General features: G+C 40.8%; 1 protein-coding gene across 3 annotated transcripts in view; it reads left to right on the forward strand.

Moving 5' to 3' along the window:
• The first annotated feature begins 1152 nt into the window (after positions 1-1152).
• Positions 1153-22168, forward strand: part of LAS1L (LAS1 like ribosome biogenesis factor) — a 59880-nt gene continuing 38864 nt past the window's right edge. Inside the window, exons 1-8 of one of the 3 annotated variants that reach the window (XM_087727813.1) lie at positions 1153-1321; positions 3487-3735; positions 4516-4641; positions 6249-6318; positions 6414-6495; positions 9730-9912; positions 9996-10042; positions 18074-18183. In XM_087727813.1, coding sequence (XP_087583939.1) covers positions 3545-3735; positions 4516-4641; positions 6249-6318; positions 6414-6495; positions 9730-9912; positions 9996-10042; positions 18074-18183 — 809 coding nt within the window. In that variant the 5' untranslated portion in view covers positions 1153-1321; positions 3487-3544. Of the gene's footprint in view, positions 1322-2377; positions 2719-3486; positions 3736-4515; positions 4642-6248; positions 6319-6413; positions 6496-9729; positions 9913-9995; positions 10043-18073; positions 18184-22168 lie in introns of those variants that run through there. The other 2 variants (XM_087727815.1, XM_087727814.1) reach the window with 2 other exon arrangements.

The raw sequence follows: 22168 nt of genomic DNA on the forward strand, positions 1-22168 counted from the left end.
AAAGAGTTTTCATGTTTCCAGTGCCTTTTCCCCCACTTAGAACTGAACTCAGATGGACATTTCTTCCAACATCACAAAACATGACTCTGGTAGTGTACAACAACTCCATAAAACCCAACAATTACAAAAATCACTACAATTAAAATATTAATATTATAAAATACTGAAGATCTAAAGGGGAGCACTTGTTGCTTGTTGCTACATATAATTGGAAGACATGTCATTAACCAGACGAGTGTTTTGGGCTTCAAAGGAGATGAACAAGACAACAAACCTTTGCTTGAAACAATGCTTCTCTTTCAAAAGGCTGGAATAAAACAGCTCCTTTGCTTCTTCCTTAACTTAAAAGCCCCTCACCCCCAAGTCTACAACAAGTGCCCCCTTTTTACTGAGCCAAAGCGGCTGGCTAGATCAATTCAACTCATTTCGATGCTTTGAAGTGAAGCAGAGCAATTCAGTCCCATCTCTAATCCAGCCAGCACGGCCATCCAGATGAGAGAGAATAATACTTCTTTGTACAGACCAGATTCACGAGTATGTTTATTGCTACCAACATGATTCACTAGTGCACAGAAGAGTTCTTCTGAGTTCTTTAGATTAGAATAGAGCTGGAAGGGACCTTGGAGGTCTTCTAGTGCAACCCTCCACCTCAAGGAGGAGGCTCTATTTCATTTCAGTAGCTGTCCAGTCTTTTTTTAAAAAAAACCTCCAGTGACGAAGCCCCACGACTTCTGAAAATAATCTATTCTATTTTGTGTTTTTGTACTAAGGTGTGCGTGTGTATGTGTTATATATATTACATTATTGCCTCTGCGTGCGTATCTCATGTGTTATATAATATGTAATATTGTATACAATATAATATATACAATACCTGCAAAATATAATATATAAATATAGCACGTAATGTATGATAACATTGTACTTGGCTTCATTTTGCCTCTAGGCCAGAGGGGACGCTCGCTCGGCCTGAAACAGCCGGAAGCCCCTCTCCCGAGGACTATGTAGGCGTCGCACCAACCGTCACCAACTTCCGCTTCTACTCCTGCACACGCCACCTGGAGTTCTCCCCGATTGGTTTCTTCTCTCCGCCCCCTACCGGGATTGATTGGCTAACTTTCCCATCCCTCCGCCTCTTCCTGCGCTGTCTCTGCGCCGCCTCCTTCCCACGGTTTTCTGCCGTCGCTGGGTGCCCCTTTCCGGCTCCGGTGCTGGATCGCCGGGGGCTCTTTGTGCGGAAAAGGCCAACAGGCGGCGGGTGCAGGTGATCGGGCTGGTGCTTACGCGTGGCAGTGGACGGAAGGGGGATCTCCCGAAACAGGCACGTGCGAAATGCGCAGATGGGTGTATGTGGCGTGTGAGAGTTTTTGCAAGGAGATGTGTGTTGGCATTTGTGACGTTGGTCCCTCTGCAGTTTCGAGACCGGGTTGTGTCTGCTGGGCATGCATAGAATACATCATCATCATCTATAATAATACAGGTAGTCATCGACTTACCACAGTTCATTTAGTGACCGTTCGAAGTTACAACAGCTCTGAAAAAAGTGACATGACCATTTTTCACACTTATGACTGTTATAGAATCCCCATGGTCACCTGATTTACATTCGGATGTTTGGCAACTGGTTCATACTTACGACGGTTGCAGTGTCCTGGGGCCATGCGATCCCCTTTTGTGACCTGACAAGCAAAATCAATGGGGAAGCCAGATCCACTTAACAACTGTGTTACTAATTTAAGAACTACATTTATTTTCATTTAACAAATGTGAGAAAAGTCATAACATGGGACAAAACTTACTTAACAAATTTCTTACTTCCAACATAAATTTTGGACTCAATTATGGTTGTATGTTGAGGGCCACCATACCTGTAGTGTTTTCCAAATCTGGCCACTTTAAGATTGGCAGACTCCATTCCCAGAATTCTTCAGTCAGTTTTGCTTTGCTGGCTGGGGAATTATGGGAGTTGAACTTCACCCATCTTAAAAGTGGCCAGATTTGAAAGAAGACTGATATTATTGAATCCGTCTTTGGGTTATTCTGCAACCTGGTGCCCTTCAGATGGCTGGGCTACCGTTTTTGTCCATCCATCCATCCATCCATTTGTTCGTTAATTTGATTTTGCCACGGATCTCTCCTGTAAGGTGAGTTTGGGTGGCTTACAGGTTCCAGATCCATGAGCAGGAAGAGGAGGGCAAAACCTGTATAGCTGAAACAGGAAAAAGGCTTGTCAGGGGCAAGTGGGGAGAGAAGATGGTTATAGTGTGTTTCACTGTTGCATACTTTGAAGGAATGTTCCATTACTTCTTGTCTTGCCTTCTGGAGCTTTGGCAAATAGGTTGACTGCCACAAAGAAGAGTGGGAGGAACTATTCTTCAAAGCACCAGGAGGCAAGACAAGAAGCAACGGGTAGAAACTAATCAAGGAGAGAAGCAACTAAGAAATTTCCTAACAGTGAGAACAATTAACCAGTGGAAAAGCTTGCCTTCAGAAGTTGTGTGGGTTCCGTCCCTGGAGGTTTTTAAGAAGAGATTGGACAGCATTTGTCTGAAATGATATAGGATCTCCTGCTTGAGAAGGTGGACTAGAATACCTCCAAGGTCCCTTCCAGTCCGGTTATTCTGTTGATGGTGTGCCAGAAGAGTTTTGCAGAGGGGGCCTGGAGACCCCAGGGTAATACAGCGCCCATCAAATGGTTGGTTCGAATGTCGTCACCAGGTTGGTGAGGGTTTACTGGATTTTGTATTGGGGTTTTAGTTCTGTAAACTGCCCAGAGTCACTCTAAGTGAGTAGGGTAGCCACATTTTATTTATTTTACATCTCACTTACTATTTTTATAAATAACTCGGCAGTGAACATACCTTCCTCCTCCTATTTTTCCCACAACAACAATTTTGTGAGGTGGGTTTGGCTGAGAAGGATGGACTGGCCCAACATATTTTCTCAGTGAGAAATAAATATGAGAACATTTTGTTGGGAAAGATGAGGGCACTGATCTTCAACAAAATAGAGCATGAGGAGGTCTTGCTTGGTTTTATTTTAAAGATTGATCTTGGAGTGTGTTTAGGACTTAAATACAGGTAGTCCTCAACTTATGACCACAACTGAGCCTAAAATTAAATGAATTTTGTCCCATTTTACAACCTTTCTTGCCATAGTTCTTAAGTGAATTACTGCTGTTGTTAAACTAGTGAATTTGGCTTTCCCTTTGATTTTGCTTGTTGCAAGGTCAAAGAAGCCAATCATATAATCCCAGGACCCTGCAACAATACATGCCAGTTGCCAAGCATCTGAATTTTGATCTTATCACCATGGAGATGCTGCAACGGTCGTAGTTGTGAAAAATGATCATAGGTCACTTTTTCAGATCTGTTGTAAGTTCAAACATTAAATGAATGGTTGTAAGTTGAGGACAATTTGTAGAGGACTTGGGAATTAGTTGGTGGAGGTTCATTTTTGGCTGGTTTGCTTTCTTTACATTTGTAGCACCGGATTCTGGGAAGCTTGAAGAAGGGCAGAGCTAGAAGGGCAGAGCTACAACAACATGGCTAGCAAGCCCAGAAACCAAAAGCCAGGATGGAAACTGGCAGCCAAGGCATCTCAGTTGAAGAGACCACGGAATGTTGTTCCTTGGCAGAGCAAGGCCGAATGGGACCAAGTGATGGTGGGGCTGTATTGTGAAGACTGCCACACACAACGAGAGGCACTGGACAGAGTGTCTGTCTGGAAGAGCAGGTGAGAAGAACATTTTTCTTTCAGCTGCATCAGTATAGTCCTTACCTCAGGTAGTCCTTGACTTACTGCAACATTTCGTTTCTGAGCGAGACTTGTTAAGTGAGTTTTGCCCTGTTTTATTACCTGTCCTGCCACAGTTGTTACCGTAGTTGTTAAATTAGTCACCTGGTTATTAAGTAAATCTGGCTTCCCCATTGACTGCTCGTCAGAAAGTCAGAAAAGGTGATCACGTGACCCCGGGTCACTACGCCCATCATAAATATGAGCCAGTTGCCAAGCATTTAAATTTTGATCAAATGACCTTGGGGATGCTGCAATGGTGGTAATCATTTTTTTCAGTGCTATTGTAACCATGAACGATCATGAAATGAAAGGTTGTAAGTCAGGAATTACCCGTAATAGGTATTCAGGGGTTCCATGTGTAGATCATTTATTTGTCAGATGTATTCAACTTTATAAATATTTTCCCCCTTAGAAGCTCTTTACATATTAATTTTGGTACAGAGAAATCCAGTGAATTCCTAATCATTGCAGAGAACTTTGGGGTTTACTGGTTGCTGTTCAGCACTATTGTGGACTGCTGGCTCTCAAAATGAGTTCAGTGTGTCTAAGAAAGCCATTCATTTTTGCTGCAGAGAGAAACTCTTTCAGAACAGTTGATGTTTTCCTTAAGGATGTTTGTAATCTCAAAAGGTGTTCTAAGTTTGCCATAGAAGGACATACCGGTAAATCACGGCATGCAGAAGATCATAATGTTACTGTGTTTCATTCTGAAATTAGGTTTGGGTCCAAGATGCCTTTAGCTGTGGAATGCACTGCAGATCTGATCCGTTGTAAGCTTCTAGATGCCTCTGGAGTTCTGAAATCCCATGAACTGATCCTGACCTATGGCCTAGCTCTGGTGAGGTAAGAAAGAGGGAACAAGCTTGTTACAGGAGCTGCTGTGTAAGGTTTATTGGAGAGTCTAGGAAAGAGATAGTTACATTTTTACAGAAAGCTTTTTTTCTATCTCTAATGAAAGCAGCTTCTGAATTCTGAAGGTTTTTTTTTAAAGACACTCTTAAAAACTTTGAGCAAAGAATATATTGAAAAACAACAGGAATCTACGTGGGTTCTTCAAACCCAGTCTTTTTTCAGCTAGTAAATATTGACAATGAACTTATATTGGTAGTTTTTCAATAAATCTATTCAATGTCTTCTGCAACTAACCAAACTTAGTTTACTTAGTTCTCTCTTCTTCAGATATCAAATATTCTCTTTATTAATAGCCTTGTCCTAATCTGAAATGGCAACAAACTCTTTTCCAAAGATGTCTTTAGTTCTGTAAAAAAAAAAAAAAAAGACCTTATCACCAAGGATTAGAACAGCGGTTCTCAACCTGTGGGTCGCGACCCCTTTGGGGGTTGAACAACCTTTTCACGGGTCGCCTAAGACCATCGGAACTCTTAAATCTTTAGACTTTAAGCATGCTGTGTCACACTCTCTCGCATGCACGCACACACCCACAAATGCACATGCAGACGCACATGCAGGGAAGAGGGTTAAGAATGATGAAATCCAAATGAAATACAATAGAAGGGGAAATAATATAAGGTTAGCGGTATCAATTGATAATTGCTATTAGAAAGAACAGGAAGCTCCTGTTTGTATTGTATTGTGTAAATATGGTGTACATCTAAGTTTTGTGTGTGTGTATTTTACATGTTTGTTAATAATTTAAAAAAAAAAAAAGGGTCGCGGCATTAGAAAGGTTGAGAACCGCTGGATTAGAAGGACCAATGCACAGTTTAAGAGATACTAGCAAGCCATTGAACATTACCAGTTACTTAGCTGCAGAAAACTATTTTATAGTCTGAGCTGTTACAGTAATGCTTTCTTGAATTAATAGATGTTAAGTAGTTATTTCATGTGCATTGTTAAGTCATATAACTGAAAACAAGTAAGTTTTGTTTCATGAACATTATTGCTTCAAGTGGTAGCTGAATTGTTATTCTGCATTGTTCTGAATATTATATTGCTTGTCTCTGGGCTCACAAAACTGTTTTAAAACATACATGAAAAGGAAGACCCAAAGATGACAAGAACTGAACAAAAAAGAAACAAACCCACACTATCTACTGTAAGGGGCTTCATTCTTGCTAAGCTCTGAATAAAGAATCAGATCTTCAAGCCCTTTCAAAACAACAAAGAATGGGACCATCAGATCATGGGGTGGAAACCTCATTCTAGAGGGCAGACATGCTTCTGGGGTCCCCAAGAATAGACATTGTTTAATTGAAGAAACCTGGAGCATGCCAACACTGCCAATTCAAATTGGCAAAGCAAATACTATGGAAGGCAGACAGCCCCTCAAATAACCAGCTCCTCTGCCATGGGTCATAATGAACAATTAATTTTAAGATGGTGGCTGAAGGCTGGGAGGATTTGTCTTTCTGGGTTTGATTCAGGTTCAAGTGATATTCTCTAACACAAGTAGTTTCCCTGAAATCATTCAACACTTCTATCACCCACAGGTTTGTGAATCTCATCACCGAGCGGAAGCAGAAGATGGTTACCATTCCACTGAGGCATCTAGCAAAAGAGGTAAAAGAGGTTTGAATTGATTAAGCTCTGGGAGCTGTGAAATAATGGCATTGCTTCCATCTCTGATTTTAATAATCATTTGGTTCTTGTCCAAGCTGAACATCCCAACCTGGATTGTGGATCTACGTCACGACTTAACACATGGCACCCTTCCCCAGCTGGTAACTTGCCGAAAAGGTAAAGGATTATTTTTTATTTTGATAAAGTTACCATGGTGGTGTAGTGGTTAGAATGCAGTTATTGCAGGTTAACTCTGTCCACTGCCAAGAGTTCAATCCTGACCGGCTCAAGATTGACTCAGACTTCCATCCTTCTGAGGTCGGTAAAATGAGGACCCAGTTTGTTGGGGGCAATATGCTGACATTGTACACTGCTCAGAGTGTGCTGTAAAGCACTATGGAGTGGTGTATAAGTCTAAATGCTATTGCTAGTACTATGCCATTAGTAATTGCAAACAGCCAAGCACAAAGAGCACCAAGGACACCACTGTTCAACATGGAGCTGCATATAGGTAGTCCTTGACTTACGACCAAAATTTCTATTGCCCCAATGTACAGCCTTTCTTGCTACAGTTGTTAAATGAATCACTGCAATTGTTAAATTAGTAACATGGTTATTAAATGAATCTGGCTTCCCCATTGACTTCACAAGACCCTGAGGCACTGCAACCGTCATAAATATGAGTCAGTTACCAAGTGTCAAATTTTTGATCACATGACCATGGGGCTGCTGCAACGGTTGTAAGTATGAAAAACAGTCAAGTCACTTTTTTCAGTGCCATTGTAACTTCAAATAGTCACTAAATGAATGATTGTAAGTCAATCGGTCTGCTCTGAACATTCTTTTTGTATTTTGAGCCTGAAACTTCCAAAAATAATTAAAACAGTACTATCTGCTTTTAAAATGGGGCTGTTCCAGTTCTGAAGCAGCTGCAACTTGAAATATTTCAACGCATTCACTCCTTTCCTCTTAGAATATTCACTTTAAAACAATAAATGCAGAAACAAAAGCAATGTTCCCTTGCTTAGCCATGAAAGCCAGGTCACTCTCATCCCAACCCATCTCACAGAGTTATTGTTGTAAGGAAAATAGGAGGCCGAGGAAGGTGTGTTGGATATGTTCGCCACCTTGAGTTATGGAAGGTAGGAAGGAAGGCAGACCAAACAGACCAGCTAAAGGCAGTTTATTCCTAGAGTAGCTTTCCTGTACAGCTACCTGAGTAAACAAGCATGTAATCAGTATATTTTTAAAAATAAGATGAGGTCAGCTCCAAGTTCCTGTATACCAGGGGTATCAAACTTGCATCATCATGGTGGCATCACGTGACATATCAAGACTTTTACCCCCTTTTCTAAACAGGGTGTGTCTGTGGCCAGGGCGTGATGCATCTGGCCTGTGGGCAGCAAGTTTGACAGCCCTGCTGTATACATTTGTTATCTGATGTTATCCTTAGTGCTTCCTCCAGATGGTGATGTTGCAGTGCAGGGAGAAAATACTACTGTCCCCAGAGGGAGTTAAGTTTCAATCTGCTCTGTAAGTGGTGACTTGTTTGGAAAAGGTTTTAAGCATATAGTAAGGGAATAGAAATGTCTCACTCTTCAGGGTAGAAGGAAAATGCAGAATCTTCTCTCTGCTCCAGATAAGATTTCTCCTCTAGAAGTATGGAATTTACCTTTCAGCATGTTCCTGGAAGACACAGATCTGGAGAAAACTGTTCCAGATCATTTGCAGAGATCCAGGATTTTTTCTTACATTTCCAAAAATGGGGTATTTGAAAACACTGTTTTTTAAATCTGATTATTTTATCCTGCCTTTATTATTTTATAAGTTACACAGAGCAGCAAACATGCACAGTATTTTCTTCTGGGCTCAAGATTGGCTGTGCCAGCTTTCATACCTAAGAAAGGACTAGAATTCACAGTCTCCTGGTTTCTAGGCTAGCACCTTCACCACTACACCAACTGTGTCTCACTTTTCTTCCCTGTCAGAGGGAAGAGCAAATGGTGTGCAGCCTTCTTGGCTGCCGGATGTTTTCTGCCCTGTGTCCTTTCACTGTTGAAGACAGGCACAGGCTGTTGGGGATGAGTCTGTGTTGTTTGCATCTCAAACTGAAGTGCAAAATGGTTCCTTCTTGACTCTATAAGAATGCAAATGACCAGCTGTCTTCAAGGAATATAAATTCTTTCGTTCCCCACCATCCAGTCAGTCAGAGATGAAGAAGCTTCTTGGATGAGAAGCGAAGTGTCTTCAGAGAAAAAACAAAGTCCAGTTTCCTCCTGAAAAAGTACCATTGGGTCTATCTTGGCAACTTTGTCAGATGCATAGAATTCTGGGAGTTGAAGTCCACACAGTGAAGCTTCTTGGATGAGAAGCGAAATGTTGTCTTCTTCCTCAAGGAAAAGAAAGTCCAGTTGCCATTTGAAAAAGCATATTTGAGACAACTATTACCATATTTTTCAGCGTATAAGACGCACCAGAGTATAAGACGCACCAAGGTTTTGAAGAGGCATTTTTTTTTAAAAAGTAGGTAGGTAGATAGAGGGATAGAGAGGGAGAGAAAGAGAGATAGAGATAGAGAAATACGGTACATAGGTAGGGGGAGAGAGAGAGAGTAGATAGTTTTAGTTTAGTTTAGTTTTATTAAACATTTATAGGCCGCCCTTTTCCCTGAGGGGACTCAGGGCGGCTTACAATAATAGGGGAGGGGAGTGCAGGACAAGACACAAAAGAAAATGTGAGTAACAAATAATTAGCAGTAAAAACACAACGAGATAGGTAGGTACATGTTTCCAGGTATATTTATGCATGTGCTGGAGAAGGAAATCACTGACAATCTGCAGCACCTAAGACTGTTTCTGCTGGCACAGCACTTGATCAATCTACTTCTCATCAATCAGTTAAAGAGCTTTCCAAAAGGGGGGGGGAAAGTTTTTGCACTCTGCAAACTTCCCAAAAATGGCCCGTTTTTCACAAAAACGGACCCGTTTTCCCCCCAAAAAAGGCATGAATAGCCTTGGGGGGACTTGCAGAGTGCTCCGGGGGGGGGGGGAGCGAGCAAAAAGCAGCCCATTTTTCGCAAAAACGGGTTTGTTTTTCATCAAATAAATTGCATGCATAGCCTAATGGAGCTTATAGAGTGCTGATGGGAGCTGGGGGGGGGGGCAAAAAGCCCTTTTTTTGCTCATTATTGCCCTCCCCAGCCCCAAGGAGCTCTCTGAAAGCCTCCATAAGGGTATGCACGGCCATTTTGGGGAAGGAGGTGGGGCTTCGGGAGGCAAAAAATGCTGTATTCAGTGTACAAGACGCACCCAGATTTTTAGCCTCTTTTTTGAGGAAAAAAAGTGTGTCTTATACTCCGAAAAATACGGTATCTTGTTTATTTTTAATGGTGCCATCCTTTCTTCTCTGCAGGTTGTGATACTGTGCTGGACTGGCTGAGGCGCTCATATTGGAGTTGCCAACTTGGCAATAATTTAGTTAAAGAAGGTGAGGAAAGTGAAGAATCATCAGAAGTGGATGGCGAAGATGAGATGGCCAGCAGTCAAGAAGATTCAAAGAAGACGCCAGATGAGCAGAAACAACAGGAACTCTGTGGTAGATGTATTCAGATCTATTGTTTCTTCTTTCTGCACTTAATGTTTTTCTAAAGGATTCTTTTTTTCCAATCTCTCCCCCAGGAAAAGTCAGAGATGTTTTGACTTCGTTTAAAAATCAACAGCTTGAGGTAAGCTCTGTAGATTCTTAATCAGACTAGCAATTTTTGTTTCCTTTGAAAATTCTTCAAATGATAAAAATGTAAATGAAAAAATAAAGTATTAATTCTAGGAGTTTTGCTTTGATTAAAATGTTATAGTTTGGACTTTCTGATGCAAAGACAAAGCAAAGTCTCCTGATTCACCACATGTAGTCCTCAACTTGCAGCTGGTTGCTTAGCAACCATTCAAAGTTCCAACCAACCTGGTGTGTCCACATGTGTCATGTGCAGGCCATGCCCACCCCAGCTCTGCAAAGGGGAAAAAAAGATTGCGATATATCACAATATATCACATGACGTGATTGAGTTTGACACCCATGACCTATACAGTCATTTGCAATGTCCCATATTTTTTATGCTAAAAAACAACACTTCCAGTTTTGGGCAAAACTACATTTGCGGCAAACAAGTGGATCACACTTAAACCGTAGAATTTGCTTAATGATCGGCACAGGAAAAGGGTAAAATCAGATTGTCACATGACCATCATGAATATGACTGTAATGGCAAGCTCTCTTATGGTCGTATGTCGAGGACTACCCGATACTTTTTCCAAATGAATTGGGTCTGCATCTTCCAATGTTTCCTGCGATTGGAAAAAGTGAGTTCAGAGAATGCCCCAAAAGTGCTTTTTTCAGGAGGCAACTGGACTTTCTTGTTTTTTCTTTGAAGACATTTTGCTTCTCTTCCAAGAGAAGTGGGGAAGCAATGCTGTCAGAACTGATGAAGCTTGGGCTTCCGGGGAGGGTCTTGCCGTTGTCGGCAGCTTAACGGAGCTGCCCCCAGATTCCTGGTTCGTTATCTATTTAATATCTTTTAGATATCTCTTTTTTCAGGCAAGAAAAAAGCAGAGAGCGTCTCAGTCGGCAAGAGTCTTCTTTGAAGTTCGCAGGTTTTTTTTTTTGGCTGCGAACGGAGGGGAAGAGTCAGTCAAGGCTGAGTCATCTACTCCGGCCAGAAAATCTCAGCTGTTTTTTTTACAGCGCAAGGCGAGAAACCCCCCCCCCTTGGACAATTTTTGTAACTATGTTATTGAAATTAATACAGGCGGAGACCGAACTTGAGAACTTTATTTTCTTTTTTTTTTTCTCTATCAAAAATCCCAGTTTCAATGCGACAAAAAAATCCCTTTGTGTAATTGGTTCTAAGATGGCGATCTTCTAGCTTTCGCATTTGTATATTATTAGCTTCCTGGCACAGCCGACAGAGAGAAAGATCAAAGGTATTACCTGATAGCATTCTCCGACTAATTAACATTGTTTCCTTGAAGATCTACCAAGAATTTCTTTTTCTTTTTCTTATCAATTCTTAAAAGCTGTTAAGCCTCCTTGTTAATATAGAGATATTTTAAACACAGATGAATATGAACTGTTACACTACAATGCTAATTCTTTTTGAGACGTGCTTTGTTACAACGCTCTTTTTTGAAATCTTTTGAAAAACCTTTATGAACAAATAAAGGGGGGTCTCAACACTTTCTTCTCTTGCAAGTTACATAACGGGCCAGCAGAGTTCGAGTAATTCTTGACTAATTGTTTGATAATGGCACCAAAATCAAAGTCGGGGAAACGTCCTTTTAGCAATACACCTCATGCATTTGGCATGAAGTCGCAGCCTTTACCTTCTATGCCCCCTACTGGAGATTTGCTAACGAAAGAACTTCTTTTTGAGACACTTAGAGAATTCAGAGAGGAGATAAAGCAACTTATTACAGACTTTTGTGACAAGTTTGACACTAGGATTGCTAATACAAAGGAAGACATGATTGGATTTGCAACTGTATTGACAGAGTATGTTGCTGGAATGGAAGATAAGCTAGAGCTTCTGGAGGAAGCCAATACCAACTTGACATCCAAAATCGAAGTGATGCAACAAAAAGTTGAAAAAGCTGGAATGGAAGATAAGCTAGAGCTTCTGGAGGAAGCCAATACCAACTTGACATCCAAAATCGAAGTGATGCAACAAAAAGTTGAAAAAGTTGGAATGGAAGATAAGTTAGAGTTCCTGGAGGAAGCCAATACCAACTTGACATCCAAAATCGAAGTGATGCAACAAAAAGTTGAAAAAGCTGGAATGGAAGATAAGCTAAAGCTTCTGGAGGAAGCCAATACCAACTTGACATCCCAAATTGAAGTGATGCAACAAAAAGTTGAATATACAGAAAAACAAATCGTTATGATAAATTATAAAAAGATGGAGCTTGCATTAAGAATCAGGGGACTGCGTGAAAGGGAACAAGAGGACCTGAAACAGATTTTCTCAGAGGCCTTCAGTCGTCTGGTGGGAAGACCGGGAATCAACTTTGATTGGCAGATTGAAAAAATTTACCGCCATAATTCTTGGACGGCAAAACAGAGACAGCTCCCTCGAGATGTAATCATATATTTTGCTACAAGAGAATCTAGAAATAGGATATTACAAAAGTCTTATAATACCAAGCTACAAATTGGCGGACAGGATTTGATTGTCTTCAAAGAAATACCACCCCAAATGTTAAGAGCCAGGAGAGATTACGCTTTTCTAGTGGAAGAACTCAGAAACCGTCAGATACAGTATAGATGGGATGCGCCATTTGGTATTATAATTACACTTGGTGAGCAAAAATATCGTCTCAATTCTGTATGGGAAGCCCGAGATTTCTATTATAAGACCCTGAAGGTGGGACATTCTGAATCATCTGGATCCGGAGAAAGACAACGAGAAGGACAAGATAAACAACAAATTATACAACCACAAGATAGAAAGCATCATCTTTCCTTCCCGGTGGGGCAAGGGATCAGAGAACAAGGACCTAGCGGTACGATTACCAGACGAATGGGGAAATAAGGCAGTCTGCAACAACTTTAATAGCTATCGGCCATTGATTAAGGAGCTATGTCCGAACTTTTTATAAAAGAGAAAGAAAATATTTTGCTATTTCAAACAGCCTCAATCTCGAACATGGTCAATACTTTGTGATTTCTGTCATGCAAAGGAAAAACGACATAGTTGCATACTGAAGAAAAGATATTGACTTGATATAATTATGAACTTTTATATAAATTACTGATGATTTACTTTCTGGGGCGAAGAGGACAGAGATTGTGGTGGGGGTTCTTTTGGATCATGGCCCAGTTTGGATGGAACTGGGAAGGGTAGTGTAGTTAAGAAGATCTTGGAGGTCGAATGGGAGCTATTTTGATATGAAAAGTATATTAATGATTGTAAAAATTGCTATCTGAATATCATGTTTGGAATATGAATAAGGGCATATTTAGGGAATTTTCAGGAGACCTAAGAAAAGCATATATGAGAGTACTAATGAATATGAAAATATATATGTATAAATATGTATGTATATATATATATATACATATATATGTGTGTGAATGGATATAAATAAAGGCAAAAAAGAGTTGGAAGAGGAAATCAAAAGAAAAATTTGAAATGTATCTAAATTGTGTTATAGAGGAAGGAGGCACAAAGGGAACAAAATTAATGGGTTTGGAAATAGACAGAACAAAGCAAACTGTTTAAATTTGTGTAATGGTGAGAAGCTGAGTTTAATGTATACGAACAATGTAAACTGCTTATTATGGGACTAAGAAACTCCAGATAGTTTATGTTTAACATTAGTAATAACTTAAACTGTTTTGGGTAACAGTAAGAAGCTGAGCTCAATGTTGAGATATTTTAGACTGTGATTGTTAAAATGCTATACCGTGTACGGGCTCTGGGAAGTCGGGGGAAGGGAAGGGAGGTGGGGTTCTAGGGGGAGGGGGGGAGGGGGGAAATACAATATGTGTTAAATAAGTACATGATTCCACTTGTATACTGTGGCTTTTTAATGTTAGTGTTAAAATAGAACAAGCTGAATATACTGGAAGGTAATAGAAGTACACCGAAGGGAGGAGTTGAGCGAAAGAAGAAGGAGAGTGGAGGGGGTGAGAGAGAGGAGGAAGAGAAGGAAGGGAGGGAATGGAAGAGAGGGAGTGATAGAGGGGGGGGGAAGTAGGTAGTAGAGGGGTATGTAAGAAGGAAGAATGAAAGTTGGAGGGGGTTGAAAGAGGGTGTATGGTGGATCAAGGAGGTATATTGGGTTTGTATTGTAGAGGGCATTTTCTATATAAGCGAGGGCTGTGTTTATTATATTCAATGTTATATGCCCCGGTTATGCACAGTAAACATGTGATTGTATAGAATGGAATGGAAATAAAAAATTGAAAAAAAAAAAAACTGATGAAGCTTCTTGGATGAGAAGCGAAACATCTTCAAAGAAAAAAAAAAGAAAGTCCAGGTGCCTCCTGAAAAAAGCATCTTTGGGACAACCATGACCTGGATGACTGAGAATCTCTATAGAAGTTCAGAGAATGAATTTCTTGTTCAGGAAGCCACAGTTAGAATATTTGTGGAGGTTCTAAGTCATCCAGGTCATGGTTGTCCCAAAGGCATGCTTTCAAAAGGCAACTGGACTTTCTTTGTTTTTCCTTGAAGATACTTATTGTGAAGTTTCCAAGAGCTGACCTAATTAATTTACAAGCATCCAGACAAAGTTCAAAGAAAACCCATTCATTTATTAGGACTAACATCTTGGCACGGACTTCTGTGGAGCTGAAACTAAATCCCACTTAATGGCGTCTGAACTTTACCCCTGTGTCCCCTCCCCTCTGCCTGAGGTCATCAATCATATTCTCCAACAGGACCTTACGGCAGGGTTCTGGACATGCACGTTCACATCCCAGTCACAGAAATATGAGACTTTTTACTCTGGCCAAAAGTATGCATGGCATTTCCCCCCACTTCTCAAGTTGATAGTAGTCATGGAAACGCTTTAGACCTTGACATCTATATTATAATTTATATTCCTTGCTGCTAATGATTAGATAACTTCAAGGGATATAAATCCTTCCATTCTCCACCATTCAGTCAGAATTGAAGAAGTTTCTTTGAGAAGTGAAACGTTTTCAAGGAAAAACAAGGAAAGTTCAGTTATCTTTGGTCAGAATGACATAGAGCAACTAAAGGGTTCAAAATTGGAAGAGGGATGTGCATATTGTCCCACTGTCCATTTAACATATGCAGAATATACCAAGAAAGATGCTGGATTAAAAGAAATTGGAATTAACATTGCTAGGAGTAATATCAACAATCCAATAACATATTTTTCAGAGTATATGATGCACCTTTCCCCCCTAAAAGAGGGTGAAAATTTGGGTGCGTCTTATACACTGAATGTAGCCCCAACCCTTTGGCCTCTGCCTCCCAGCAATTAACTCCTTGCAGCAAATGGGGAAAATGGGGCTTGCAGAGGTGGCAATAGGTTATGGCAATCCCTGCAGCCTGAAACAACTGATGATTGGGAGGCCCATGCTGAAATTGAAAGTGAAACTTGCTGTGTTTGCTGCACGGAGGCAAATTGCTGGGAGGCAGAGGCAGATTTTTTTTTGTGCTAATCAGGCTGTTTGCTGCAAGGAGGTAAGTCATTAACTATAAATGCCTATAGAATGTTCAAATTATTACATTTTTTTAAAAAGACTGCTTTATTATTGCTCTAGACAACTTAACAAAATGAAGAAGCTTTTTAAAATAAATGCTTGATCTGAAGTGCTATTGTATCTTCTTTTAAACAGCAGAGAATAACATATACTTCCAGAAAGCCACATCAATTTTAAGTTTCTGTACAAGTATAGTCTGAAATGTAACATTATCCTGTTGCTTAATCAGACTCTGACTTAGTTCTGTTTGGAGTAGATCTATTTAAATAATTGGGAGGAGCTAGTGTGACTATATTTAAGAAAACTTTCTGGCATTAGTATACTGCCCTAATGTACATTTCTTTCCTATTTCTATGGGTCAGGCACAGAAATACACCACAAACATGTATATTGTCTGTACTGTTTGCTGTTTGTTGCAAGGAGCTAAATTGCTGGGTGGCAGAGGCAGATTTTCCCCCCTTGTTTTCCTCCCCAAAAGCTAGGTGCATCTTATACTTTGGAGTGTCTTATACTCTGAAAAATACGGTATATGTTGTTGGACACAGAAAAGGAATCTCTTGAAGGTGAGAGAAATGAGTGTAAACATCAAGCTGCTGCTCAATAGGGTTTTTTAAAAAAGAAAACCTTAATTCATGTCAATAGGCAATGCCAATCTAATGCAGAGAGTCATTGAAATAGTAAATTCAAAAATTCTTAGGAATGGTGGCTAGAACTATGAAATAAAGAGGTGTTCTTTCTTGAGATAAAGGCTACAACAGATCTAGATTGAAAATTAAGGTACATGGACATCAGACCAAAACAAATGTATATAAGGTTTTCCCCAGAAATGAAGGCAAATATGTATTTCCCAGGATAATGTTGCAGGATCCAATCATGGTCGGTCACTGGGACCAGAAGTTTATTATTCCAAGCTTTCAGACTCATGCTGGAGCCCATTCTCAGGGAATTTCTAGCAGAATGTGTGCTTTGGACTATTCTATGTTCCTTGACGATCGGCTCCAGCAAGAGACCAAAAGCTTGGAAGACTAAACCTCTGGTCACAGTGACCAAACGAGATTGGATTCTGCAAGGTTTTCCCTAACTACAAATGTGGCTTTAAAAGCTGGGCCATCAGAAAGACTGTGAAAAAAACCCATATTGCTCTTGAAGTATGGTGCTGGTTGAAATTATCTTGGACCTGGAGAACATGAGATGCTAACCACACTGCTCGTTGAAAGCACTTTTTTCAAAACTAAAGCATGCATCAGATAAAGGCATGGGTCCCTGGAAAACATCCTTATGCTTGCAGAAATGGAAAGCTAGATGGAGAGATGCCATCACTGAGAACATAAAGCAGTATTTTCAAAAAATCAAAGTGACTGACAGTCTTGGTAATTAAGTTTCTTGGACACAAAGAGAAGTGGCAACAAAAGTAATGTAGGGGATTAAACTAATATAGGTAGTCCTCAACGTATGACCATAATTGACCCCCAAATTCCTGTTGCTAAGACAGACAGTTGTTAAGTGAATTTCCCCCCATTTTATGACTTTTCTTGCCACAGTTGTAAAGTTGTAAAGTGAATCACATATGGTAGTTATGTGGTTGTTAAGTGAACCCAGCTTACCCATTGATTTTGCTTGTCAGAAGATTGCAAAAAGTAATCACCTGATCCCATGACACCATCTGAATATTGATTATGTGACCATTAGGATGCTGCCACGGTTATAAGTTTGAAAAACTTTCATTCGTCCCTTTTTTCAGTGCTATTGTAACTTTGAACGGTCACTGAACAAATTATTGTAAGTCAAGGGCTACTTTTATTTGAATTTTAAATGGACCATCATGTTATAAATATGCACACCTAATTTGTACAGTCTATTTTTGTTCTGTTTGAACCAGATTTATATTCATTTTGAATAGTTATGAGTACAGATGTTTTATCCTTTCCGATTTCTTCCTGTTGTCTTTTCTATTCCTAACCTGGTTGATTGTTGGAATCAACAGTTTCCAAGTTGGTTGTCATAATGACTTACCGTATTTTTCAGAGTATAAGACACACTTTTCCCCCCCAAAAAAGAGGTTGAAAATCTGGATGCGTCTTATACACTAAATACAGCATTTTTTGCCTCCAGAAACTCCGCCCCTTCACCAAAATGGCCATGCATAGCCTTATGGAGAAATGAGCAAAAACCGGGCCATTTTTTGCCCCCACCCCAGCCCCCAGCAACACTCTATAAGCCTCCTAAAGGCTATCCATGCCCTTTTTTTGTCAAAAAATGGGCCAATTTTTGCGAAAAAAGAGCCGTTTTTGGGAGGTTTGCAGAGTGCAAAACCTTTAAAAAAAAAATTGCCTCTTCAAAATCTTGGTGCGTTTTCTACTCTGGTGCGTCTTATACTCTGAAAAATACGGTACATCATATCCGTAAGGCAGTTGACTCAATTACATATAACACTAGGCTCCAAACAAACTTGTATTTTATTATGCTTTAACCCAACCTGTGAATCCCATCCATTAGTTGATGTATTGCTTCTTCATTCTTGCCTTAGCTTCTGAGGCAGCAGCCAGATGTCAATCAAGCTTGCAAAATTTGGAGCATAGCTACTTCAGAGGTGGAGTGGGTTGTGGCCCAAATGAAAGATTTATTACAAGAGAACAGGTAGGTGGATTTCAACTCTCAGAATTTCTGAGTCAGTCATAACAATCTCCCTTGCGGTTTTTAAAAACATTCCTGCAAGTAAAAATCTTACTGAAGTAAGAAGAAACTGTCTTGTCTTCTTTGGTGCTGCTTCCCCCTCTTTTTTTTTGTTTAAAAAATGGGATTCAGAGAGTGCTGACTGAAGCAATAGAGCAGTGGTTCTCAACCTGTGGGTCGGGACCCCTTTGGGGGTCGAATGACCCTTTCACAGGGGTCGCCTAAGACCATCGGAAAGCACATATTTTTGATGGTCTTAGGAACTGAGACACCAATTTTATGGTTGTGGGTCACCACAACATGTGGAACTGTATTAAAGGGTCGTGGCATTGGGAAGTTTGAGAACCATTGCAGTAGAGGTTGCTTTATCCTCAAAGCCTGGATGTCCTTATAGGAAGAGGTAGATTCCTATTTAAGGCTAGGTTTTTAGAAGTCCGCTTTCTCTGAGGTGCTAATGCTCTCTGAAAGTCAGACAAGAAATAATGGATGTAAACTGAACAAGGAGAGATTCAATCTAGAAATAAGGAGAAATTTTCTGACAGTGGGAAAAATCAACCCATGGAACAGAAGTTGCCTTCGGAAGTTGTGGGAACTTCATCTCTGGAAGCTTTCAAGAAGAGACTGGACTGCCATCTGTCAGAAATGATGTAGGGCAGGAGTGTCAAACTGGATTTCTTCGAGGATCAGCATTGTAGTTCCCCTTCGTGGGCTGGTGGAGGGGGCGGCGGCGGGGAACAGATGCCTCGTACAGCACAGTGCATAGCCCCTTCTGCCCCGTTTTCAGCCTGAAGAGCCTCCTACAACACTTTACTGGCCAAAACAGGGCACTGGGGGCTGCGTGTAGCTCCCCTGTGCCTCGTTTTCACCCTCCATGGCCTCCTGCAGCACTCTGGGGACCAAAACTGGGGGCCCTGCACAGCCAGTTTTCAGCTGGCAGAGGCACCGTGGGCCAGTCCTTTGATATTCCCAGGCTGGCCCCTTGGGCCAGATTTAAACACCCTGCAGTCCGAATCTGGCCCATGGGCCTTGAGTTTGACACCCATGGTGTAGGGTCTGCTGTGCAGGGGGTTGGACTACAGGACCTACAAAATCCCTTCCAACTCTGTTATTCTGTTCTGTTCCATTCCATTTTTGTCGTTTTGCCTCATAAATACATATTTCAGATTTTAGGTTCAGTTAGAATTCACTTAGAAACATTTCTCTGTGCAGCCAAACCATGTGCAGGGTTGCGTCAATGAAATGGAAGCAAGCAGAGTTGGCAGTAGAAATCTGGCCTTTAAGATTGAATCAGGCTTCACTCATTGACTTTGTCGGAAGCCTGCTAGAAAGGTTGCAAATGGTGATCACATGATCCCAGAATGCTGCAGCCATCATATTCCATGTCAGTGAGGTCCCAAATTTTGATTATGTGACCACAGAAATGCTACAATAGTCATAAGTCTGAGAACCAGTCAGAACATTTATCTGTATCATTGTAACTTTAAACATCTTACAGTTGTAAGTTTGAGGGCTGCTTTTAGTGACTTAAAACACATTACAGGTAGTCTGTTGAAATGTTGGGCTCAACCATATTTGAGCCCAACATTTCTGTTGCCAAGTGAAACATTTGTTAAGTGAGTTTTGCCCCATTTTATGACTTTTCTAGCTCCCATTATTAAGTTGGTAAATTAGTAACATGGTTATTAGATGAATCTGGCTTCTCCATTGACTTTGCTTTTTGTGACCATTGAAGGTCACAAAATCAGATCATTTGACACCGGGACATTGCAGCTGTCATAAATACAACTCAGTTGCCAAGTGTCTGAATTGGCATGTCACCATGGAGATGCTACAACTGTGTGAAAAATGGTCATAAGTCACTTTTTCAGCGCTGTTGTAGCTTTGAATGATCACTAAATGAACTATTGTAAATCGAGGACTTCCTTTATGACTTTGTCCCAACCATGTTTTTGGAGATCAGGAAACACAGTTTGGGATGGCATATTGTCTCCCTGGTTTTCTAAACAACCATTTCACTTTATATTGGGGGTATCCAGCCTTAGCAACTTTAACAATTGTGGAGTTCAACTCCCAAAAATGTTGGAGTTAAAAGTCCACAAGTCCTAACAGTTGCCAAGATTGGACCCCTTGCTTTAGATAGAAATGGCCATGTAAAAAGTAATTCATTCTTTTCATTTGGGTAAAGGAGCAGGCTACAATCTATGCAGTTTACACAGCAGATTTGCTGACAAGCACGGTAAGGCCATGTGTGTTTTGGTCAGCCAAGCTCATCTTCCTAGCTACTCCAGGATCGATACTTTCTGTTTGCATGCAAAGGAAGGAGGAAGGAAATCCTCAGGGTTTTTTAAACTTCTTGCATCAGCCTGTGATTTTGCAATACATAGCTGGATTTCCTGGTTGAGGGACTTTCCAAGGTGTGAACTTCCTCAAGTCCTGGAAGGGTAAGGGGTACTTTGGGTACTATCCAAATTTTTTGTGCAGTGGTTTTGGAAATTAGCAGGTTTTAAATTGCTTATGAGGAATTTTCCCCACCCTGGCTGTTGTGATGTAGAGCGGAGTAATGTCAGGCTTCCAAATAGCATCCAAAAGTAAATCAGAGTCCAAGGCAAATTATTGCTCAAAGTTCCAGTTTATTAAGAGCCATGTTGGCACATCTGGGAAAACCTGATATGCTCCTTCTCTGGACAGGTGGAGACAGTGGTCATCCCCACCCTGGAATTCTGGCCTACCTCGCAGGGGTGTGCGGGGAGCATATTGTGTTGAGTCTGGAGAGAAAGCGATTGTTCACACATAGCAGTCTATTAATTCTCCTTCATCAAGAAAAGCGGGAGCATGCTCCTCAGTGCCAATGACATCACTTTGGTAGACTCAGTTCTATTGGTTACTGACTGAGTTAACCTATGCATGACCGCTGTCTCCACCTGCCCAGAGAAGGGGCATATCAGGTAAGAACCAATGCCCCATTCTTCCTGTTCACCATCTCTTCGGGACGGTTTAGGTCCGATTGGACCACCCAGCGGCAAAGGTATCGGCTGCGGTCTCGGAGCATCGGGACCGCAGGTCCGTATTGTCATGAAATTGGCTCCTCCCTCCCCGGCTATATTTTCATGGTTGCGCAAGTGACACAGGTTTTCAGTCTTCCACTTCTGCTTTCATTTTTTTTGAGATTTTTTTTTATTTTTTTATTCTCTTACATAGCATTTTAAGTATACATTCACATAGTTATTATTCTTCTATACATTTATCATTCTTATACATTTATTATTTCATTTAATGGGTTATAATATACAATTTGGGTTGTTTTATTTACCATCTCTTCTTCCTGTTTTCCCTTCCTTTTCTCCCTCCCTCCCTTCTCTACTTTCTTCCTTCTTCCTCTCCTTCCCGTTCTTTCTTCCCTTGCCTTTCTTCCGCTCCTCCTCTTCCTCTGCCTCTTCCCCTGCCTACCATCTCTCCTTCTCTTTCTCTCCCTTCCATCCTCCTCCCCTTGCCTCTTTCTTCTTTCCCCCATCCCCCTTTCATGTTCTCCTTTCTCTCTTTCTTTTCTATTATTGTAGGTGTCTCTTTCTGGCCTCAGTTTATATTTCCTTGAGATGGTATTTCCGCAGACCCAAATATAATTTGATATCATTTCTTATTCTCTTGCCTTCGCTAATCTATCCTAGCTATATTTTCCTCCCCTTTATAACTCATTTTTGGCTGTATAGTTATATATTTAATATTTTCTTTTCTGTTTTCCCCTTCTCCCCCCCCCCTTCCATTTAACAGTGCCTCGTCTGGGTTCTATATCTTCTCCCTATTTTCTTTTCTAGTTTCTCTAACTAATCATAGAATGTTCCCCCATGTCTTGAAGTGCTCCGATTCCTCTTTATCCGTTATTTTCATTGTCAACCTATTCATCTCTGCACAATCGAATATCTTTTTTATTATCTCTTCATCTGTTGGTAGC

The sequence above is a fragment of the Thamnophis sirtalis genome, unplaced genomic scaffold, assembly GCF_051295495.1.
Source record: "Thamnophis sirtalis isolate CommonGarterSnake01/CBP01778 unplaced genomic scaffold, rThaSir2_p1.2 scaffold_13, whole genome shotgun sequence".
Taxonomy (NCBI): domain Eukaryota; kingdom Metazoa; phylum Chordata; class Lepidosauria; order Squamata; family Natricidae; genus Thamnophis; species Thamnophis sirtalis.